General features: G+C 40.7%; 2 protein-coding genes across 5 annotated transcripts in view; both read right to left on the bottom strand.

Annotated features, from left to right (window-relative positions):
- Positions 1 to 3,469, bottom strand: part of ZMYND10 (zinc finger MYND-type containing 10) — a 29,815-nt gene extending 26,346 nt beyond the window's left edge. The window contains exons 1-2 of one of the 2 annotated variants that reach the window (XM_063291960.1): positions 2,949 to 3,469; positions 1,389 to 1,497 (exon numbers count right to left, since the gene is read on the bottom strand). In XM_063291960.1, the coding sequence (XP_063148030.1) occupies positions 1,389 to 1,460 (72 nt within the window). In that variant the 5' untranslated portion in view covers positions 1,461 to 1,497; positions 2,949 to 3,469. Of the gene's footprint in view, positions 1 to 1,388; positions 1,498 to 2,183; positions 2,342 to 2,948 lie in introns of those variants that run through there. The other variant, XM_063291959.1, reaches the window with a different exon arrangement.
- An 815-nt stretch (positions 3,470 to 4,284) lies between these two features.
- Positions 4,285 to 16,623, bottom strand: NPRL2 (NPR2 like, GATOR1 complex subunit). Of its 3 annotated transcripts, XM_063291956.1 has the most exons (11): positions 15,916 to 16,623; positions 15,428 to 15,519; positions 15,112 to 15,280; positions 13,841 to 13,949; positions 12,428 to 12,564; positions 11,960 to 12,057; positions 10,158 to 10,194; positions 8,521 to 8,614; positions 7,770 to 7,887; positions 7,050 to 7,192; positions 4,285 to 5,224 (listed from the first exon to the last, which is right to left on the bottom strand). In XM_063291956.1, the coding sequence occupies exons 1-11, from the start codon at positions 15,991 to 15,993 to the stop codon at positions 5,157 to 5,159; spliced, it is 1,143 nt and encodes a 380-aa protein (XP_063148026.1). In that variant the 5' UTR covers positions 15,994 to 16,623; the 3' UTR covers positions 4,285 to 5,156. The 3 variants fall into 3 exon arrangements, with proteins under 3 accessions (XP_063148026.1, XP_063148027.1, XP_063148028.1); XM_063291957.1 differs by lacking the exon at positions 15,916 to 16,623 and having other exon boundaries at positions 15,475 to 15,515; XM_063291958.1 differs by lacking the exon at positions 15,916 to 16,623 and having other exon boundaries at positions 15,112 to 15,275; positions 15,428 to 15,493.
- Positions 16,624 to 17,084: the final 461 nt, after the last annotated feature.

Raw genomic sequence — 17,084 nt, 5'->3', positions numbered from 1 at the left:
ATACAGAATGGATAGTTTAAATATACAGTCTGCAAGGTTGAAATCATAAATAACAGGAAACATGTCAGACTTGGGAAAGTTCTGTCTGATGGCTAGATTCATAGAGATAAATAAATTGCAAGCAGAAGGCTTTCTCATTTTACTTCCATTTCTATACCCAGGAAGACAAGAAATGTTATTTGCAACAATAATGGGAACATATTTTGCTATGTAAGGAATACATATCCATATTTCTCTTACACTCTGATCCTACGCATGCGGGTTAAACCGCTGAGCTGTCGATCGGAAGGTCGGCGGTTCGAAACCGCGCGGCGGGGTGAGCTCCCGTTGCTCGTCCCAGCTCCTGCTCACCTAGCAGTTCGAAAACATGCAAATGTGAGTAGATCAATAGGTACCGCTTCGGCGGGAAGGTAACAGCGTTCCGAGTCGTCATGCTGGCCACATGACCCGGAAGTGTCTATGACAACGCCGGCTCCAAGGCTTAGAAACGGAGATGAGCACCGCCCCCTAGAGTCGGATTCGACTGGACTTTACGTCAAGGGAAACCTTTACCTTTACCTAACAGTTTATCTGGAAAATAATTGTATAAAGCTATGCATTTCTAAATATAAATATTGCCAAGTACATAAACAATAAAGGGGAGATATTTTGAGCTGTCTCATGAAAGTGCCTAATCAAATTCGTATTTGTTCAAATTAACGTAGCCTTTGTCATAATCTAATGATTTTCTTGCAACTCAATATCTCAATTTATCTATCTATCTATCTATCAAATTTTATCACTGCCCATCTCCCCCCTGAGGAGGGACTCTGGGCGGTTTACAAAAAAACAAAATTTAAAATTCAGTACAATTATAAAATAATAAATATAAATATAAACAAACAATAAATATATAAAATGTGGTAAAATCCAGATGGCTGAAGATTCTGTATCAGTCCATGAGTATAAGGGCTGTTCTAAGGCACTAGCCATCCCTAGGAATAACTATTCCCCTTCCTGCTCCAGGCAAGCTGGCAAAACCAGGTTTTTAATTTTTTACAGAAGCCCAGGAGCGATGGGGCCAATCTCACCTCTGGGGGAAGAATGTTCCAGAGGGCGGGAGCTACTGCAGAGAAGGCCCGCTTCCTGGACCCCACCAGGTGGAATTCTTTTACAGATGGGGTCCATAACATGCCCTCTCTGCATGACTGGGTGGGACAGGTTGATGTGATGGGGACGAGACGGTCCCTCAGGTAACCTGGCCCCATGCCATGTGGGGCTTTAAAGGTGATAACCAACACCTTGAATTGGACCAGGAAGCAAACTGGAACCCAGTGCAGCTTGCATAGCAAAGGTGTTACATGTGCAGACCTTGGGGCACCTAAAATTATTATACCAATTCATTATACCTTGGCATTATTCACCAGAAGCTCAGTAAGGAGCTGCTCATGGCCAGCAGAAGCATTCAGTATGGCTTGCATGTTCAGCTTTTCAATGAACTCATGTTGCCGTACCCACCTAGGAAGTAGGGTAAAAGCAGTTAGCATTCAATTTCTATCTCTGACTGGTATGCCAATATTTCCCTACAACCACTATTGCAACCACAGTTGTACATAATTCAAGCCAATATCATCCTGGCTGGATGGTTTTTCCCTGCCAATTTAAAAAAAAAATCATCTATATTTTGAGATCTCAAAGACAATTCCTTGTCTTGCTAAGAGTCAGAGATCATATTTCCTTAGTGGAGAACTAACAGAGATAGCTCTTCACTCTCTTTGGAGGGTATTTTTCTGCTAATAAGCATACAATCATTGTTTCAGAGTCATTCAGTGATTTCTCTCTGCCAATGGAATGGGCACTAGTAATGGAATTGATCTATTTGCCCTCTGCTCTGTAAGACCTTTTGCTCTAAACCTCTTTCTGAAGCTGATGTGGAAAACGACGACTGTGCAGGAGAAGACTAGGAAAGAAAAATCTCACAGCAAGTAAAGGTCTGCTCATGTTAAAATGCCTTTCGGTCTCTTTCCTTATTTTGCCTAAGCATAGTCGGCGGCGGCGGTTCCGCGGGGATTAAGGAAAGGTGGTTCGGGGCCCCGGCCGGCATTTACTCCTGAGATAAAGCCGAAACCTGCCGCCGCGTGTTTCCCTCTGCGGCCCCTATGTCTCCCCTTCATCCACACACACCCCCCGCCCACCCCCCGTACCCATGGCTCCCAATATCTCGCAGCTGGAAACTCCTGAGAGACTCCACCAAGGCTTCGGCTTCGCCCGGCAACAAAACCGTGGGGAAAGGGTCCTCCATAACGCTTGCCGAGAGGCTCAAGGCCTGACGCCGTTGCCGTGACGACCGCGTGCTCCTGTCCTCCCTCTAGCGACAGCTCTCAGCACTGCGGCTTCCCGATGAGGGCTCGATGTAAGGGATTAAGAGCGCGTCCGCCTGCAGTTTCACAGGCTAGGTTCGCTCAACATGCTAACCCATGAACTCATAACACAGAGACATTGGGGAGGGGGAGGGGGAGGGGACTTGCGAATCAATCAATACACACACTAGCTGGTTTCTACAATACTCTGGTTTCCCGCTAGTCAAGCTAATGATCTCATGGACACATCTATGTCTAACCTTGCCTTCTTCAGGAATGTCTTTCGACTTCCCTGCCTCGCCTAGACCAGTGTTTCTCAAACTTGCCAACTTTAAGATGTGTGGACTTCAAATCCCAGAACTCCCCAGCTAGAGCCTAGGAAAGCCTAGTGGTCTCCATCCAAGCACTAACCAAGCCCAAATGTATTTAGGGTGGGGGGTTTTTAAGCTAAGTAAGGTGGATTACCTACACTTAACTGATGTTGTATAACAAAAGTAAACTACAGACTACTCTACCACATTCTAACCCAGCACATGAGGTCAATCTGACCAGAGTACTGACAGCTCCCTGGGTACAAACAAGGAGGAGCACTAATCTTGCTTTAGGTACCTCAGCAAGTAGAATGCTGGTCTGGGTTTAAGGAGAGACTATCCAAATCCCTCCATGAAATGTGTTTGATCTTTTGGAGCTATTTACTTGGTACCTAACTTGCCTTACAGGATTGTTGTGAACAACAACAATGCAGCAAGAGACAGGTCCTTAAAGGAAGATGAAAGTGTAAACATGAATATAGATGTAATCAGGACTAAATAGAAAGGTGTCAGGTTTCATCTAAACTAGGAGTTATACATCTTTAATGCCTGATGTACATAGTTGGTTGTCATTACTAGAATGCTAAAATACCCTTTTTATCCTCAAAGGCAGTTTTCAAAAATCAGAACACTCCCCTGGAAAGAAAAGGTTCTGTCTTCTTGAAATGATAACATACCAAGTCTTCCTTTAGGTGTTCAGATCCATTTACAGTACCACAAAAACATAAACCATCACATTGAGCTTTATCAAGCTGACATATCAGTAAAGCAGGGAAAAAAAGGTCAATTTGAGATACAATTTAGATCTAAAGCTCTTTTCCCTCTCCAAAATAAAAATGACAGATTCAGAGAATATGCTTTTAAAACAATAATTTCCATCAGCCAAGATGCAGTCAGGCAGAAAATCAATCTATGTGGCCACTAAGAGTTGAAACCAACTTGATGGCACATACTGTAATCAACCAATTAAGAACAATTTAACAGAATGTGGCAGTATTAGAACACCCCCTCCCAAAAAAAGACAGGTAAGTAGAGGTGGTAAAGTGTTTCTGGGAGGTGGGATAAACATCCCCAGTGTGGTTTCAAATTAATACAGGTAGTCCTTGCTTACTGAGTACTCCTTCAGTGACTGCTCAAAGTTACAACAGTGCTGAAAAAGGAAACCAAGTCCCTGCAGTCACATGACTGCAATTCCAGCACTTGGCAACCAGCGTGCATTTACAATGGTCGCAGTGTCCTGTGGTCACATGATCACCCTTTGAGACCTTCACAGCCAGCTTCCAACAAGTCAAGTCAATGGGGGAGCCTGAAGTTGTGGTCATGTGACATTGTGCTTCACGACTGAGGGTGATTTGCTTAACAACCACAGCTGGAACTGCTGTCATAAGCCAGCACGGTCACGTGATGTTTCACTTTACGACTGCATCACTTAGTGATGGAGTTGCTGGTCTTAATTGCAGTCGAGAAGTGAGGACTACCTGTAGGTTTTTGGCAGTGTTCATGTCTACCACAGCAGCCATTTTGTGAGAACACCCACATTTTATCAAAATTCCACACATATACATCAACTTCTTTTCAGATGGAAAAGCTTTGATCCATTTATAAGAGGAAGATATCAAGTAATGAATTAGAGATTCTACACAGTAAGAATCTTTTATTTTTATTATGTTTAGTTTCCCTTTCAATTGCTGTATTTGCATTACATTTCCATGGAAAAATGATTCTGATTTACATGAGCTTTATGAAATACAAGAGGCCCATTATTCTTTCTCACAACCAATAATCTATGGAAAGTATACAAGGTAAATAGGCTCAGCCCAATTATATTAAGTATAACTATGTTGCAGCTTTATTCCCACAATTTTACTGCAGTATTTTATCCAAGAAAAAGAATGTGCTTGCTTTTTATTAGTGTGATTATCCATGATTTATTACAGCAGATATTACAATCTGCAACTTTTTGTCAAAACTCTTAAAGGATTTCAAGTGCGTATGAAACATCCTGATCCCTTTTGTTAAAAAAGAAGGTATATTATGATAGAGAAGGATGTATTTATTAGTTATGGGGAAAAATAAGAATGAGATAGCAATAAGCAGAATAGATTTTTCTGTCTGCTGAGGAGTTACTATGCTGGAAGCTTCAGCTGAGGTGCAGCAGATTAAGGGGAGGATTTACTGTACAGCATTCCCTGCTAGACATTTTTCCACTCCAATTCTTCCCAAACTATTTTTCAACCCATGGGTTATCCATTACTCAACAACATAGCTTTCCAAAGCTTCTTTATACACTGGTGTATCTGTTAACCCCCTGTAGAAGAGGCCTTGTTCTGCATCTCTGCGAGGGATGCAGAGGGTCAATCCATTTACCACACTTTTTCAGGGACTACCACAGTTCAAGCCATGCTGCTTTTCAAGAGCCAGAAGAGTCCTGGGGCCACCACAATGTCTCATGCAGCCTGATTAAAAGTTATCAGGGCATAATAACCATCCCATTTCTCAAAGAGTCTCATTTCCAACAAACAATTATATTGGGATCATTCTCTAATCTTTCATCCAATTCCCGATAGCTCATTCCTAAGGAGAAATCACAAAATAATGATGAAAGAGCATTAATATAATTCTATCTTCAGTGCTTAGGCAAAATAAGGAAAGAGGCAGCCAGTTTCTCAACAAAGCTGAAAGAAGTGAGGAAACTAGACCAAGCTGAGCCATCTATCCTCATTTGGCTGTGCCATGCAACTCCATTTCTTTTAAACAGACTGCCTCCATTTTAATTAACCATTTACTTTATATATTTCTATACCAGAAATTATTTATTTATATTCTACCTTTCTGCCCATATGGCACTCATTTACCATTATGGCCCTGAAGGGACCTTATCCCTGCATGTTATTCCCCACAATCCTTATCCACATGATACAAAGTTCAAATGTATGGAGCTTGTTACCAGAGAATACCAGCTGTTGCATCTGTTTGTTTGCTATCATCTTGGTTCAGAATGTTTTAATTTTGTCTGAAAAACCAATATTCTAATAAATTAGGACAAAATGCAAATAAGTTTCTTCTGGAGTCCTGTACTGTAGTGGACAATGGGACCTCTGGAAACTCTTAATGCTCAATCTTTCTCTGGTTTCTAACCTGATCATACAGCATTTCTTGATTGATTATGGAGAACCAAGGATCTTTAAACTTCATCTAAAGCCTGTATTTTCTTTCTCCCAGAAAAAGATGGCGGGGGGGGGGCAGAGAGCATATAGTTGTGGATAAAGGTTATGTTCTTGATGTTAAGCTTCTCTCTGTGGGCATCTATTTTCTATGTTGTGTTTATATAACATTTCACTAGGTGTAAAAAGTCCCTTACAAGATCTGCACACAAAGATAATCTTAGAACATGTTCAGAAAGTTTAACCACAGAGCTCCTGGCTTAAAGTGTTAACAAGGGAAACTCCCAACTTATATTTGAAAGCCCCATGTTCTAAGTTAGGACACTACCTATAGCTGTTAGTTATGACAAAGATGCATAGGTGCTGTTGATAATATACGTATAAGTACACAAATAATTCTATTGCCATCCCTTTTCCTAGAATGTTATAATTTAATAATGGCTGATATAATTATTGTTGCAGTAATCTCCCGGCAAAAACAACTGATTTATATTTCCCAAGTAATCTAAAAATTGTGCTGGCTTTAGAATTGTTTAGTATTATGTTACTCCTATTTACTTTTAAAAATATTATTTTGTGTCTACAGGTAGTTCTCACTTAACGGCCGGTCACTTAATGACCGTTCAAAGTTACGACAGCCTTGGAAAGGATGCTTTACAGCCCACAAAGCACTTCTGGCCATCATGAAACGTCATCCAATCCCCCCGTGGTCCCATGACTGCATTTCAGATACTCGGCAACCAGCTCACATTTACAACCAGTTGCCAAGCGCCCTCTGATAATGTGATCGCCATTTGCGATATTCTCTGCCAGCTTCCGCAGAAAGTCAATGGAGAAGCCGGCAGGGAAGGCTGAAAGCGGAGGGGAGGGGAAACCCTTCAGCAGGCTGAAGGAATGGAGCTCAAATCCTGAAGATTTCTGCTTCGTTCTAGCAGCGCCACGAAGGATTTCCCCTCTGTGCCTGGAGGGGAGGGGAAACCCTTTGGCAGGCAGCTTTTGCTCTGTCCACTTAATGACCCGGGAGATCCCTTAACAATTGCAACCGGGAGAACTGGGATTGCGGTCGTTGAGCGAAGTAGTCATACAGGCATCTCACCTAACAACCAATTTGTTCAACAACTGAGATTCTGGTCCCAATTGTGGTCGTTAATCAAGGAATACCTGTACTTTGTAATCTATTAATAAGTTACTGTATAGGTTGTGAGTAGATGAATACAGGGAACATGATTCCTTACCTGTTTTACAACAAATCTCATCATAGCTATGGCAGCCAGTGTACAGTCGAGCTGGATGACTTCTTTCATCCCGAGCTATTTTTACAGGGTATTTCTGGAGTCGCCGAATAAGGCCCTTCATCAAACCAAACTGGATGAGCTTTCTAAACAAGAGAAGAATATGCTCAGAGAAAGGATGCAAAAACATTTAAGACAGCGTTTGGTGCTTCTTTTCCTGCTGTCCACCTAGATGGCTGCTAAAAGCAGTTTTGAGATCAGTAGGAATGGTATGATGTATGTTGCTGGTACAGAAACCTGTTTTGTAAAAGTAGTTCTCACTCCCTTGGATTGTCTTTGTCTGTAGCACAGACTGTTGTCATCAGTCCTTGTTCACACATGAATGGAAAACTTTAGATATGTATTGTCAAAATGGACCTGAGAATACAAGAATCTTTTCCATATAAGCCCTATGTTTAATGAGTAGAAATAATTACTCTATATTGGAGAGGAAATTGCTCAAGGGACCGTTTCAAATCAACCAACAGGCGCACATTTATCGAATTTCTATCTGCCCCAATTGGCAGACTCTGTGTGGCCACAGGAGACGGGCCCTGACACAAACAGATCCTGATAATTACTTTGGATGACTAGAACTAGCTTCTCTTTCCAGACATCCTCGACTGCTCTGTGCTGCATATTGCCGACTCATTGGTCTTCTGAAGGTGGGGGAAGCTTTCCTACCTTTCATCCACTCTCTGGAGTTGGAGGGTATAACGGCAGATGAGGTCTCGAACAGTCGTCCCAGGGCTCAGCCCACAATACAGCTGAAACACATCTCTCAAACTGGCTCGCTTGTGTCCTACAGAAAATAGTGATGGAATAAGATCAAGGAAATCGCACGGCTCAAGCTGTTTGATGATGATGATGCTTCCCATCAAAACAAGCAGCTAAACATTATGTAAGAACAGCATTCAAAACTACAATGTGGATTGCATTCAGCATAAATAAGGACTAGAAGTCACATTCCAAGCCATCAGGCTGGATGCAAATTAATCAGTACTACCAAATAGAGTTTACTGAACTGCTACCGTCAGTGTCAATGCCAGCAATTAAATTGTTATGAGATTTTTATTTTGGACTGGAAGTCAGCCAAGAGCAAATGAATTCATTTTATGTGCAATGTATTACTCACAGGGCAACCTCTGTCATGAAGTGATTGTTTTAGGGACATGCATGTTATAATAGCTTAGTAAATAGCTTCTTATATTAATAACCCTTGACTTTATGCAATCTCTCCCAAGCTAATTTAACAGGAAGAACACCAAAATGCTTGACAGAGATGAGGACAAGGACTAATTTTATACTAGTTCCTCTGGATTAGGCTGTAGTCAAATACACACTTTCCTGAAGGGAAGTCCAACTCAACTCCAAAGGACATCGTTTTGAACAGATACCAGCAGGACTGCCCTTTCAGTCATCCAGGCTTCCATACCTGGTTTTGTGACATATGAGAGACATTCATCTTGCAGGCATTTATCATCCACCAGATCCTGAACTTTAGGAGTGGTGCAATATACATTTGAGTACTGCAGGGAAAAAAGGAGATTTCAATCAACAGTGGCAGAATTGCAGCATGTTAGCTACTGCTGGAATTCATGCTAATGACTAATCAAAAGCATTCCAACAGTGGCATATGATCAGCATTAGAATTACATGAAATAATGGGATCAAGAACCAGTAAAGGATAGTGGCATCTCTTGTTCTTGAAGTTAGTGGTAGATTTAAAAAAAAATTATACCTGACTTCCACAAATTATTTTTCTTTGGGAAATTTTACCAATGACTCCTGCTAAAAACTTCCCTGAACACAAGCCAACAATAAGGCCTTCCTTACATCGTCTAGATTTATCCTTAGGGGGAAAAATGAAAGAGGGTTTAAAATAAGAACTGCTTGGCAATGCTGTCAAATTTAACACAGGATTTCACAAAAGGACACAAATCAACAATTCAATTTTGAAATGGTTCACAGGGAGTCCTTTCTTAATTAACATACTCTTGCTTTTAGGCTTCAGAAGTTTGACACTGAGATCACAGAGCTTCTGCCATATATGCAGTCTAAAAACTGGAACTACAAAATACACAGCTTTTTTGTGATGAAGGGGCAGAACAATCTGAGCTATTATTTGGGAGTTCTCTGCTATCATCATCTCCAACAGAACTTCAGCCTTGTCGAGCTCTTGCCAGCAGGACAAAAGAGGGGGAGGTGTGTTCTCCCCCTATCCCCACTCCAGTTAAAAAGCAACAGGATCCCCTCCACCTGAAAGTCATTAACTGATACCGAATGACAGTTGGGAAGGTTTGGGACTTTGAAATAAGGCATCCTCTTGCCCTTTTCTGACACTCGAGGGGCCTTGATGTAGGTGGAGGATGAGCAGCAAAGTCAGACTTCTCTTTCAAGATCAGAGTTATCTCCGTTCCCTGGGGGAGGTGGGGTAGAACAGTAAGTTCCTACAGCTTCTGAGACACCTTCCTTTGGACCACAGGATAGTAGCCTAACACTAGCATTTTTGGCAATGAAATAGCATACATATTCTTTCCATTTAAAGTTAAGTGCTGGTAACCATGCTTCACATTTTTCTAAGGTTTATATGTACTGATTTCAGATATCAGGAACTGCTCATTTCATTAATATCTATCAGGTTTTTAAGTCTCAAAAAGCATTGCTAAAATGTCCTGTATTACAATTAGGGTTCCCCTTTTTGTTTAAAACAGGGCTAGATAATCTCAATCTTTCTGTTTGGAGGTTTCACTAAAATCTAACTGGAACAGATGCAGAAGAAGACAGAGATCAGCACCCTTTCCTGTGATAAGGTTACGTTCATGTGCGTATGCATATCCTCTTATTTCTCACCAGATTATTATGAGCTGAAGATAGGAAGTGATTCTGTTGGAAAAACAATTGCTATATGAGCGTGTGGGTTCTATTCCTTAACTATATGTTGTTTGATAGTTAACCTGCATTTGCAAAGCACCATTTGATCCTGTACAATCATGTGATAATGAAAATATAAGAACTAGACATTTTGTCATTTCAGTTCATCATACCGAACTATATATACATTCTACTCACCTGGAGTATTGAAACTAGAGTGACCACACCATAGTACCTAAAAATAAAATAAATACCATTAGAAAGTAACAAACATAGTAAACTACATGCATGTTATAAGAAAAAGAAAGATCCAGGAGATAGTAATAAAGTGTAGCATTACCAGTATCAGAGATGACTGGATATGCCATATTTATTCAAAGATAACCTTTAAGTTAATATGACCCTCCCCCACTCCCAATGAATTGACAGAAACACATAAAAATACTGCGCAATGACTAGGTTCCCCAACTTGTTAACCTAGAATTGTCAAATCCATTGAGATGGATTGTTGTGGGACAGAAATTGGATCAACCAATTACATAAACTATTCCAGCTGAAACCAGATTCTACCCTGATCCCAATTAATAAATACATGCAATATGTGTATCAGCGTATGGGTATATATATTTATACACTTTCTAGCAGCTATTCTTCAAAAGAGGGGCTGGATTGGGAGAGACCAGGCAGGTATTAATCAAACTGTGTGTGTGTACCTTCAAGTCAGTGTTGACTCCTGGTGACTGCCTGGACAAGTCTCTGCAGTTTTCTTGAAAAGATTTCTGAAGTGGTTTGCCATTGCATCCTTCCTAGGGCTGAGAGTGAGTGACTGGCCGAGTCACCCAGCTGGCTTTGTGCCTTAGGTGGGACTAGAACTCATGGTCTCCCAGTTTCTAGCCTGGTGCCTTAACCACTACACCAACTGGCTCTCTATTAATCAAACTAATAAGCTCTAACTGAAAATTAACTGCCTATAAAATAAGATACCTTATTAACAAAATTAAATGATTCCCATTTGTACAATTATTCTAATTTATGCACAAACCTCTCACACAGAAATATACAAGTATATGCACAGATGTACTCATGTACAAATATACTTCCCTACCTCATTCTAGCAGAAAAAAGAAAAAGAAATGAGGTAAGATGCTGGAAAGAGAACAGAAAGAAGGGGGGACAAACAAGGGAAAGAGGTGGATTGCACAGGGGGAAAAAAATAAATAAAAGAGAGACAAGTCCTGTTTATACCTTACAAAAAAGGTAAAATTCGCCAGGTAAACAGCTGCAGCTGCTCAAAGTATCTTCATCCATGATTTGTAATGCAGGTTTGTAGCCATTTCTGCCTCTTGCTTAACTAATGAATGTCAGGTGACACTTCCTCTGCCCCAGTTTACAGTAGAGGGAGAAAAGCTATCAGTTAAATACAGTATCCTATAGTAATTTTGTTAGGAGGATTATCCAAGAAAGAAGCTTAATGTATGAATTTTTTCAGCGATGGTCAAAACAGTATCAGATGGACACACAAGAAGAATTCTGCAGCCCTCAAAAAATAATCAGAACCTAACGTAAAGAAGGATGCCAAAAAGAGTGTTTGATGGGAATATGCTGGGAGGTATGCTTTATCTACATTCAGAAAAGAGTGGATTTCTCTGGGGAATTGCTGGGAGAAAGGGAATTGCAATCCTTTCATCTTCAACCATCAAGACCACCATTGCCAAGCTGCGAATACACATTATGTTATATGTTATGTTACATTAGTCATGTCACGATACTGTAACGTAAAGCAGAGCCTCAGATAATGAGTGTTAAAACAAGTCTGACCCATTTCAAGGCAGGAGATATTTATTTTTGCCATAATTTATTGTACTTTTAAAATGCACTAAAAAGTGAGAGACTAGAAAAAACCTAAAAGAAATGGATCTTTTGTAAGTACTAAATGTATTTTCTCTCTATTTTCCTGAAATCGATCCCAGTAGCTTTTTCTTTTTCGCACCAGCACTTACAAGAGGTTTTGGACAGCAATTCGAACCAAATTGAGTTCCACATCTGCTTCAGCAGATATTTTCTGAACATGCCGAAACCCATCAATATATGGCAGGATCTAACGTGAGAGAGGATGTGTAAGATGAATGTAAGACTAAATAAAGATGCATACACTCAAATATAAACAATTTTTTCCCCACAAGCTAAACCAGGAAGACAAAGTAAGATAAGAAGATGTCTATATAAAAGACCAGAACAGCATTTGAATTCAGCTGAAGAGAGACTTAAGCCCTATCCAGACATTCACTTGCATGTGAACTACAGTTAAGTGGATGGCAGAGACAAGTAAGGCCTGCTGCCAACACTTCACTGATTGCTTAATTTGGTGGTGGGGGGGAGGGACTGCAGGCAAAGTCCTGCCACCATTGATGACCTTATTATGAAATACAAGGGTGGGACTCTATTTCAAGCTAAATTTCGGCACCAACCTGCTGAGTAGTGAGGTCCCACTGAGAATTTAGAAAGTCATCCTTATCTTGGGTGAAGACAGGGACATCATATTCCTGTACAATGGGGGGATCTGGACGTTGTTCAATCACTTTCAGGTGAATGGTGTTTGATTCATCTATAAAAAGAGGCAATGTTTAACTAATTGCAAGATTATACTATCACAACAGGTCTTTTGGGATTGAAATACACTGCACAACAATAATAGACCCTACTTTATAGGGCATAATTGGACTGGGTTGGCTATGGGAGCGCTCACATTACAACCACGTTCTTGATTAAGTTTTAATCCTGAGTGTTCAGCAATCTTCAAAACCAGAGGGTAATCAGATAACCCCAATGAATGATTGTCGAAGCCAAAAGGATATTACAGATAGTCCTTGACCTGGGACCGGAATTTCCATTTTAAGTTGTTGCAGTCGTAAGCTGAGTCACCAAGTGACCGGGCCTGATTTTACAACCATTTTTACAGTGGTCATTAAGCAAATCCAGCTTCCCCAATGGGTGTTTTTTTGCTGGAAAACAGCAAAAGAGCCACAAAATGTGATCATGTGACTGCGGAGTGGTAGTGGTGTGATGTTTGAAAGTGCTTTACAGACCATAAAGCACCCATTCCAAGGCCACTGTAACTTTGGACCGTTGTTAAATGAATGGTCATTAATTGAGCACTACCTGTACAGCCTATTCACCTTACTGTCTTATGATATGTTGCACTTAGTGCTAGAGAGAATATTCAAATTATGCAAAAATACCAGGACAATCAGTGTCTTTTCCTTACTCATGCCAATTTGTAAGAGCCAGAGTACAGGAAAAGAAAGGCTTTAATACTTTACTGAAGTACTGAAGCTTTTCTTTAATAAATAAAAAATATTTATTCTTAATAAATATTTCTAAAGAATAGCAAGAACTTGCTTTAAAGGACCAACATCCAACTTTTCTTGGTACTTTGCGGACTCTTGATCTAAACCAGTGTTTCTAAACCTTGGCCACTTGAAGACGTGTGGACTTCAACACCCAGAATTACCCAGCCAGCACGCTGGGTGGTTATGGCTGGAGATTTTGGAGCCAAACTGGAAGGCGTTAGGCCGGAGAAGGCTGTTTTGAGAACTGATGTCTCCCTTCCCTTCCCACCCAACAAGTCAACAGAAACTACAGTATATGCTCAAGAACATCAGAACAGGATTTCACTTCCTACTTCTTCCTGCTGTTGAGCAAAATCATATTCTTATACTACTTTACCTTTTTATATTGAGAGCTACAGGCAGCAACAAATAATAAATGTTCTTCTGTTCTAAATGTGCTGCATGGTCTCATCTCCCCAAGAATCATAAGCCTGCATTTTAATATGCTCCTTTCCAAAATATACTTTGCAATAATATGCTTGGTGAAAATACCAATAGGCAGAGTGCATTTGCCAGTAGCATTCAGTTCTTCAAGGAGGATGGTCATGATGGGTATCAATTTTTGCTTGCTCTCATCATTGGAAATGAAGCTACTTTCAAGCTAGGAAAGAGCAAAATTGATGATCAGTCACCATCAAACTGTCACCTCAGATATGCTATTACTAGCAGCAGTCACATGGGCTGGCTGTATGCCCCACTAAAAGAAAATACAACTTTTTCATTCCAATAAACACACCTGAACAAATTTTTCACAGCAATAATAAAATTGAACACAAAATAGAATTAAACTCTTAGGGCATCATGTGGAACATTGTTACAGGTATAGAGGGGGATGAATGAATAGGAATAAGAGATTCTGGTTTGTAGAGGAATGATTCTGAAATATGATAAAAAGCTGTTTCACTTTTACAGCACACAGGAAAAACAAACCCAGGAAAGTAGCATAAATGTTTAAAGAATATTTTTGGAATAGTACAACTTTGCTGCAGGAAATTCAGCAGCTGTGGGCTATTTCTTTCCAACCAGATGCAGAAAAGGAAACGCAGCTACACTTTACAACTCTTAATATATAATATATAATCTCCCCCCAAAACTTCCAGAGTGTGTTGGCAAAGGACTGGAAGCGAAATGCCTGTTGACAGCTGTGAATGCGGCAGCTAAAAGGTACCTATGACAGTCCATACTTGTCACACAAAAACCTTTCCAAGTTCATCAGATGCCACTCACAGACTTAAAGTCCTAAAAAAAATATATCAAGTTGGCCACTGACTAAGCATTAAAGACAAAAATGAAAGAGTGAAGACTAGGGTGCTTCCATGTTGCCTGCCTGCCTGGAACACCATATCCCATAGGTCAGATGGGCCCTGACCCTGCTGGTGTTTCGTAAAGCACTGGAGACCTGGATATGCCCCAGGGCCTGGGGCTGGGAGATTAGATTCTGTTGATGATTTTGTCTGGGTTTTCCATTGGTGACCACTGTAGGTTTTTTTTTATTGTATTGTATTTTATTTATCTAATTTGTCCCCACCCATCTCCTCCCGTTGGGGGACTCTGGGCGGTTTACAACGATTGATTAAAAACAATAACCATAAAGTAACATTTTTACCCATGTTAGTATTGTTTCTTGTTGTTTTTAATGTGCTATGAGCTGCCCAGAGTTGCATTTGTGAAATTTTTATATTTGTAAAATATAAATACAATAAAAATCTGTACATACTTCTGAGAGCTGAAACGAGGGATAGCATATTTAGGCTATTTCTAACCTCCAGAGTAGTAAGGTAACCTGCCAATTTCTTCACAATAGGTTCCAGTGCACAGGTCTTAGCTCTAGCATCACAAACGAAGCCAAGGTTGAAGTGCAAGGCATTCCGGGTGTATTTCTTATGTTCAATGCACACTGGGCAACCAATTAGTTTTTTTTCCATAGCTGTGCTGGTTTTTGTGGGGTGGGGAGGGGAGAGGAGAGAGAGAACATTTAATACATAACTTATTTGGCATTTACTAGCACCCAAAATACTGAGCAGTTGTATTTCTTTATCAAGCAAGAGTTTTCTTTCATTACTCCTGCATAATACTCACACTGTGATAAGCTTATTCTGGAGTTCAGGTTTGGTGATGATATATACCTGCACTGTATCAAACAGCTCTCGGGAAATAAAATCCTCTGGTACCTGCAGGAACAAGACAACTGCAAATAATTAATAGGCAAACAAATCAATAAATAATGATCTTAACTTTCAGGGAAGCCTATTTTCAAGCTACGGCAACATGTTTTTCAAACAAGGATGGAAAAACACTTTATCTACCACTGCAAAAATAAAATACACAATCAGAAATAAATATATACAAACAGCTGCAAAATCAGAAGCTCTGATACACTTGATGAATGACATCGCCCTAAGGGAGGGCCCATGTGAATGGCCGGCACTCTGTTTTCCATGCAGAAGGTCTCAGCTTCAACTCCAGTCAAGAATAGGAAGTAGCACCTCTTGCCTAAAATCCTGGACAACTGCTGCCAATCACAGCAGAAAATAACAAACCAGAAAGATATCTTTTGCACAACTGACCTGATATGTTATTTTAGGTCCCAGTGTTGGATGGAATTCACTGAAAAATATACATTCAATTCTGCTGCTGATTTCCATTGTGGAAACTGAAAAAGATCAAATACACAGAAATGAATGGAAAGGCTACATTTGGGGAAGAATTTTAAATGTTGAAGTATCACCTCTATTTTCTTTAATCCAATTTCAAGGCCATCTGACTCCCTGATAACTCTGAGTGGCTTACAAACAGAAAAGGAAAAAAGAAATTGTGGCCAACTGGAAGGACAAAACACTGAGCTGTAACCAAACATAAGTAAAGGGGACTCCAAAACCACCCTACCCCAAAGCCTGGGAGAACCACCTGGTTTTAAATAATTTGCTAAATATCATAAGGGTAGGAGTTGCATGAATCTCTGGGGGGACTGAACCAGGTATAGCGTGTGACCTCTGTTATGCGTCATGCCCAAGATGACTTGGGACAGGTCCATGGTTATCACTGTGGCCATAAACTCCTAAGCTGCCCCAGACTCAACATCACCAGGTGGTAAATTGAAGTCCTCAAGAACCAATAGCCTCAGGGCTTCAACCACCAGCCTAATAATGGAATACAGCAGCTCAGGCAGGGAAGAAGCTGTACAGCATAGAAGGTGGTACAACAGCAACTATCACATCTGTTGCCTGGAGGCCAGCTTCAATCAGAGAGTTTCACACCTGGTTATCTGCAGAGCTTCTAAAAGCCCATAATGACTTGCAGATGACAACTGCAACCCCATCTCTCATCCTCTGGAGTCATGGTTGATGCCAAACCTGAAACACAGGCAGGCACATTTCTTCATCCAGCCAAGTTTTGATAACAACCCAGATCAGCTGCCTCATCCACAATCAAATCATGGATGAGGACAGATTTATCACAGGTAGTCCTTGTTTAACAAGCACTCATTCAGTGATTGTTTGAAGTTATGATGGCTCTGAATGAGTGGTACTTATGATGGGTCCTCAAAGTTCTGACCATGCCAGCAGCCCTGCAGTCATGTGATCGCGATCTGGGAGCTTGGCAACCAGGTTGCCCTTACGATGGTTGCAGCATCCTGTAGTCAAGTGATCATCATTTGCAACTTTCCATGCCGGCTTCCCACAAGCAAAGTCAATGGGGCAGCCAGCAGGATAGGTTCTAAGTCGCTCATACTCTC

This window comes from Candoia aspera, chromosome 2 (genome assembly GCF_035149785.1).
Source record: "Candoia aspera isolate rCanAsp1 chromosome 2, rCanAsp1.hap2, whole genome shotgun sequence".
NCBI lineage: Eukaryota > Metazoa > Chordata > Lepidosauria > Squamata > Boidae > Candoia > Candoia aspera.
This window is presented reverse-complemented; position numbering and strand designations above follow the sequence as displayed.

Bases quoted from the DNA above. Each gene is read 5' to 3' on its own strand.
- NPRL2 (XM_063291956.1), bottom strand. From the start codon at position 15,993: ATGGAAATCAGCAGCAGAATTGAATGTATATTTTTCAGTGAATTCCAT. The intron at 12,565-13,840 runs GTATTTTCACCA...CTCTTTTTATAG, and splicing joins CAAATGCACTCTGCCTATTG to ATGAATCAAACACCATTCAC. The intron at 7,888-8,520 runs GTATGGAAGCCT...TATTTTCTGTAG, and splicing joins CTCATATGTCACAAAACCAG to GACACAAGCGAGCCAGTTTG.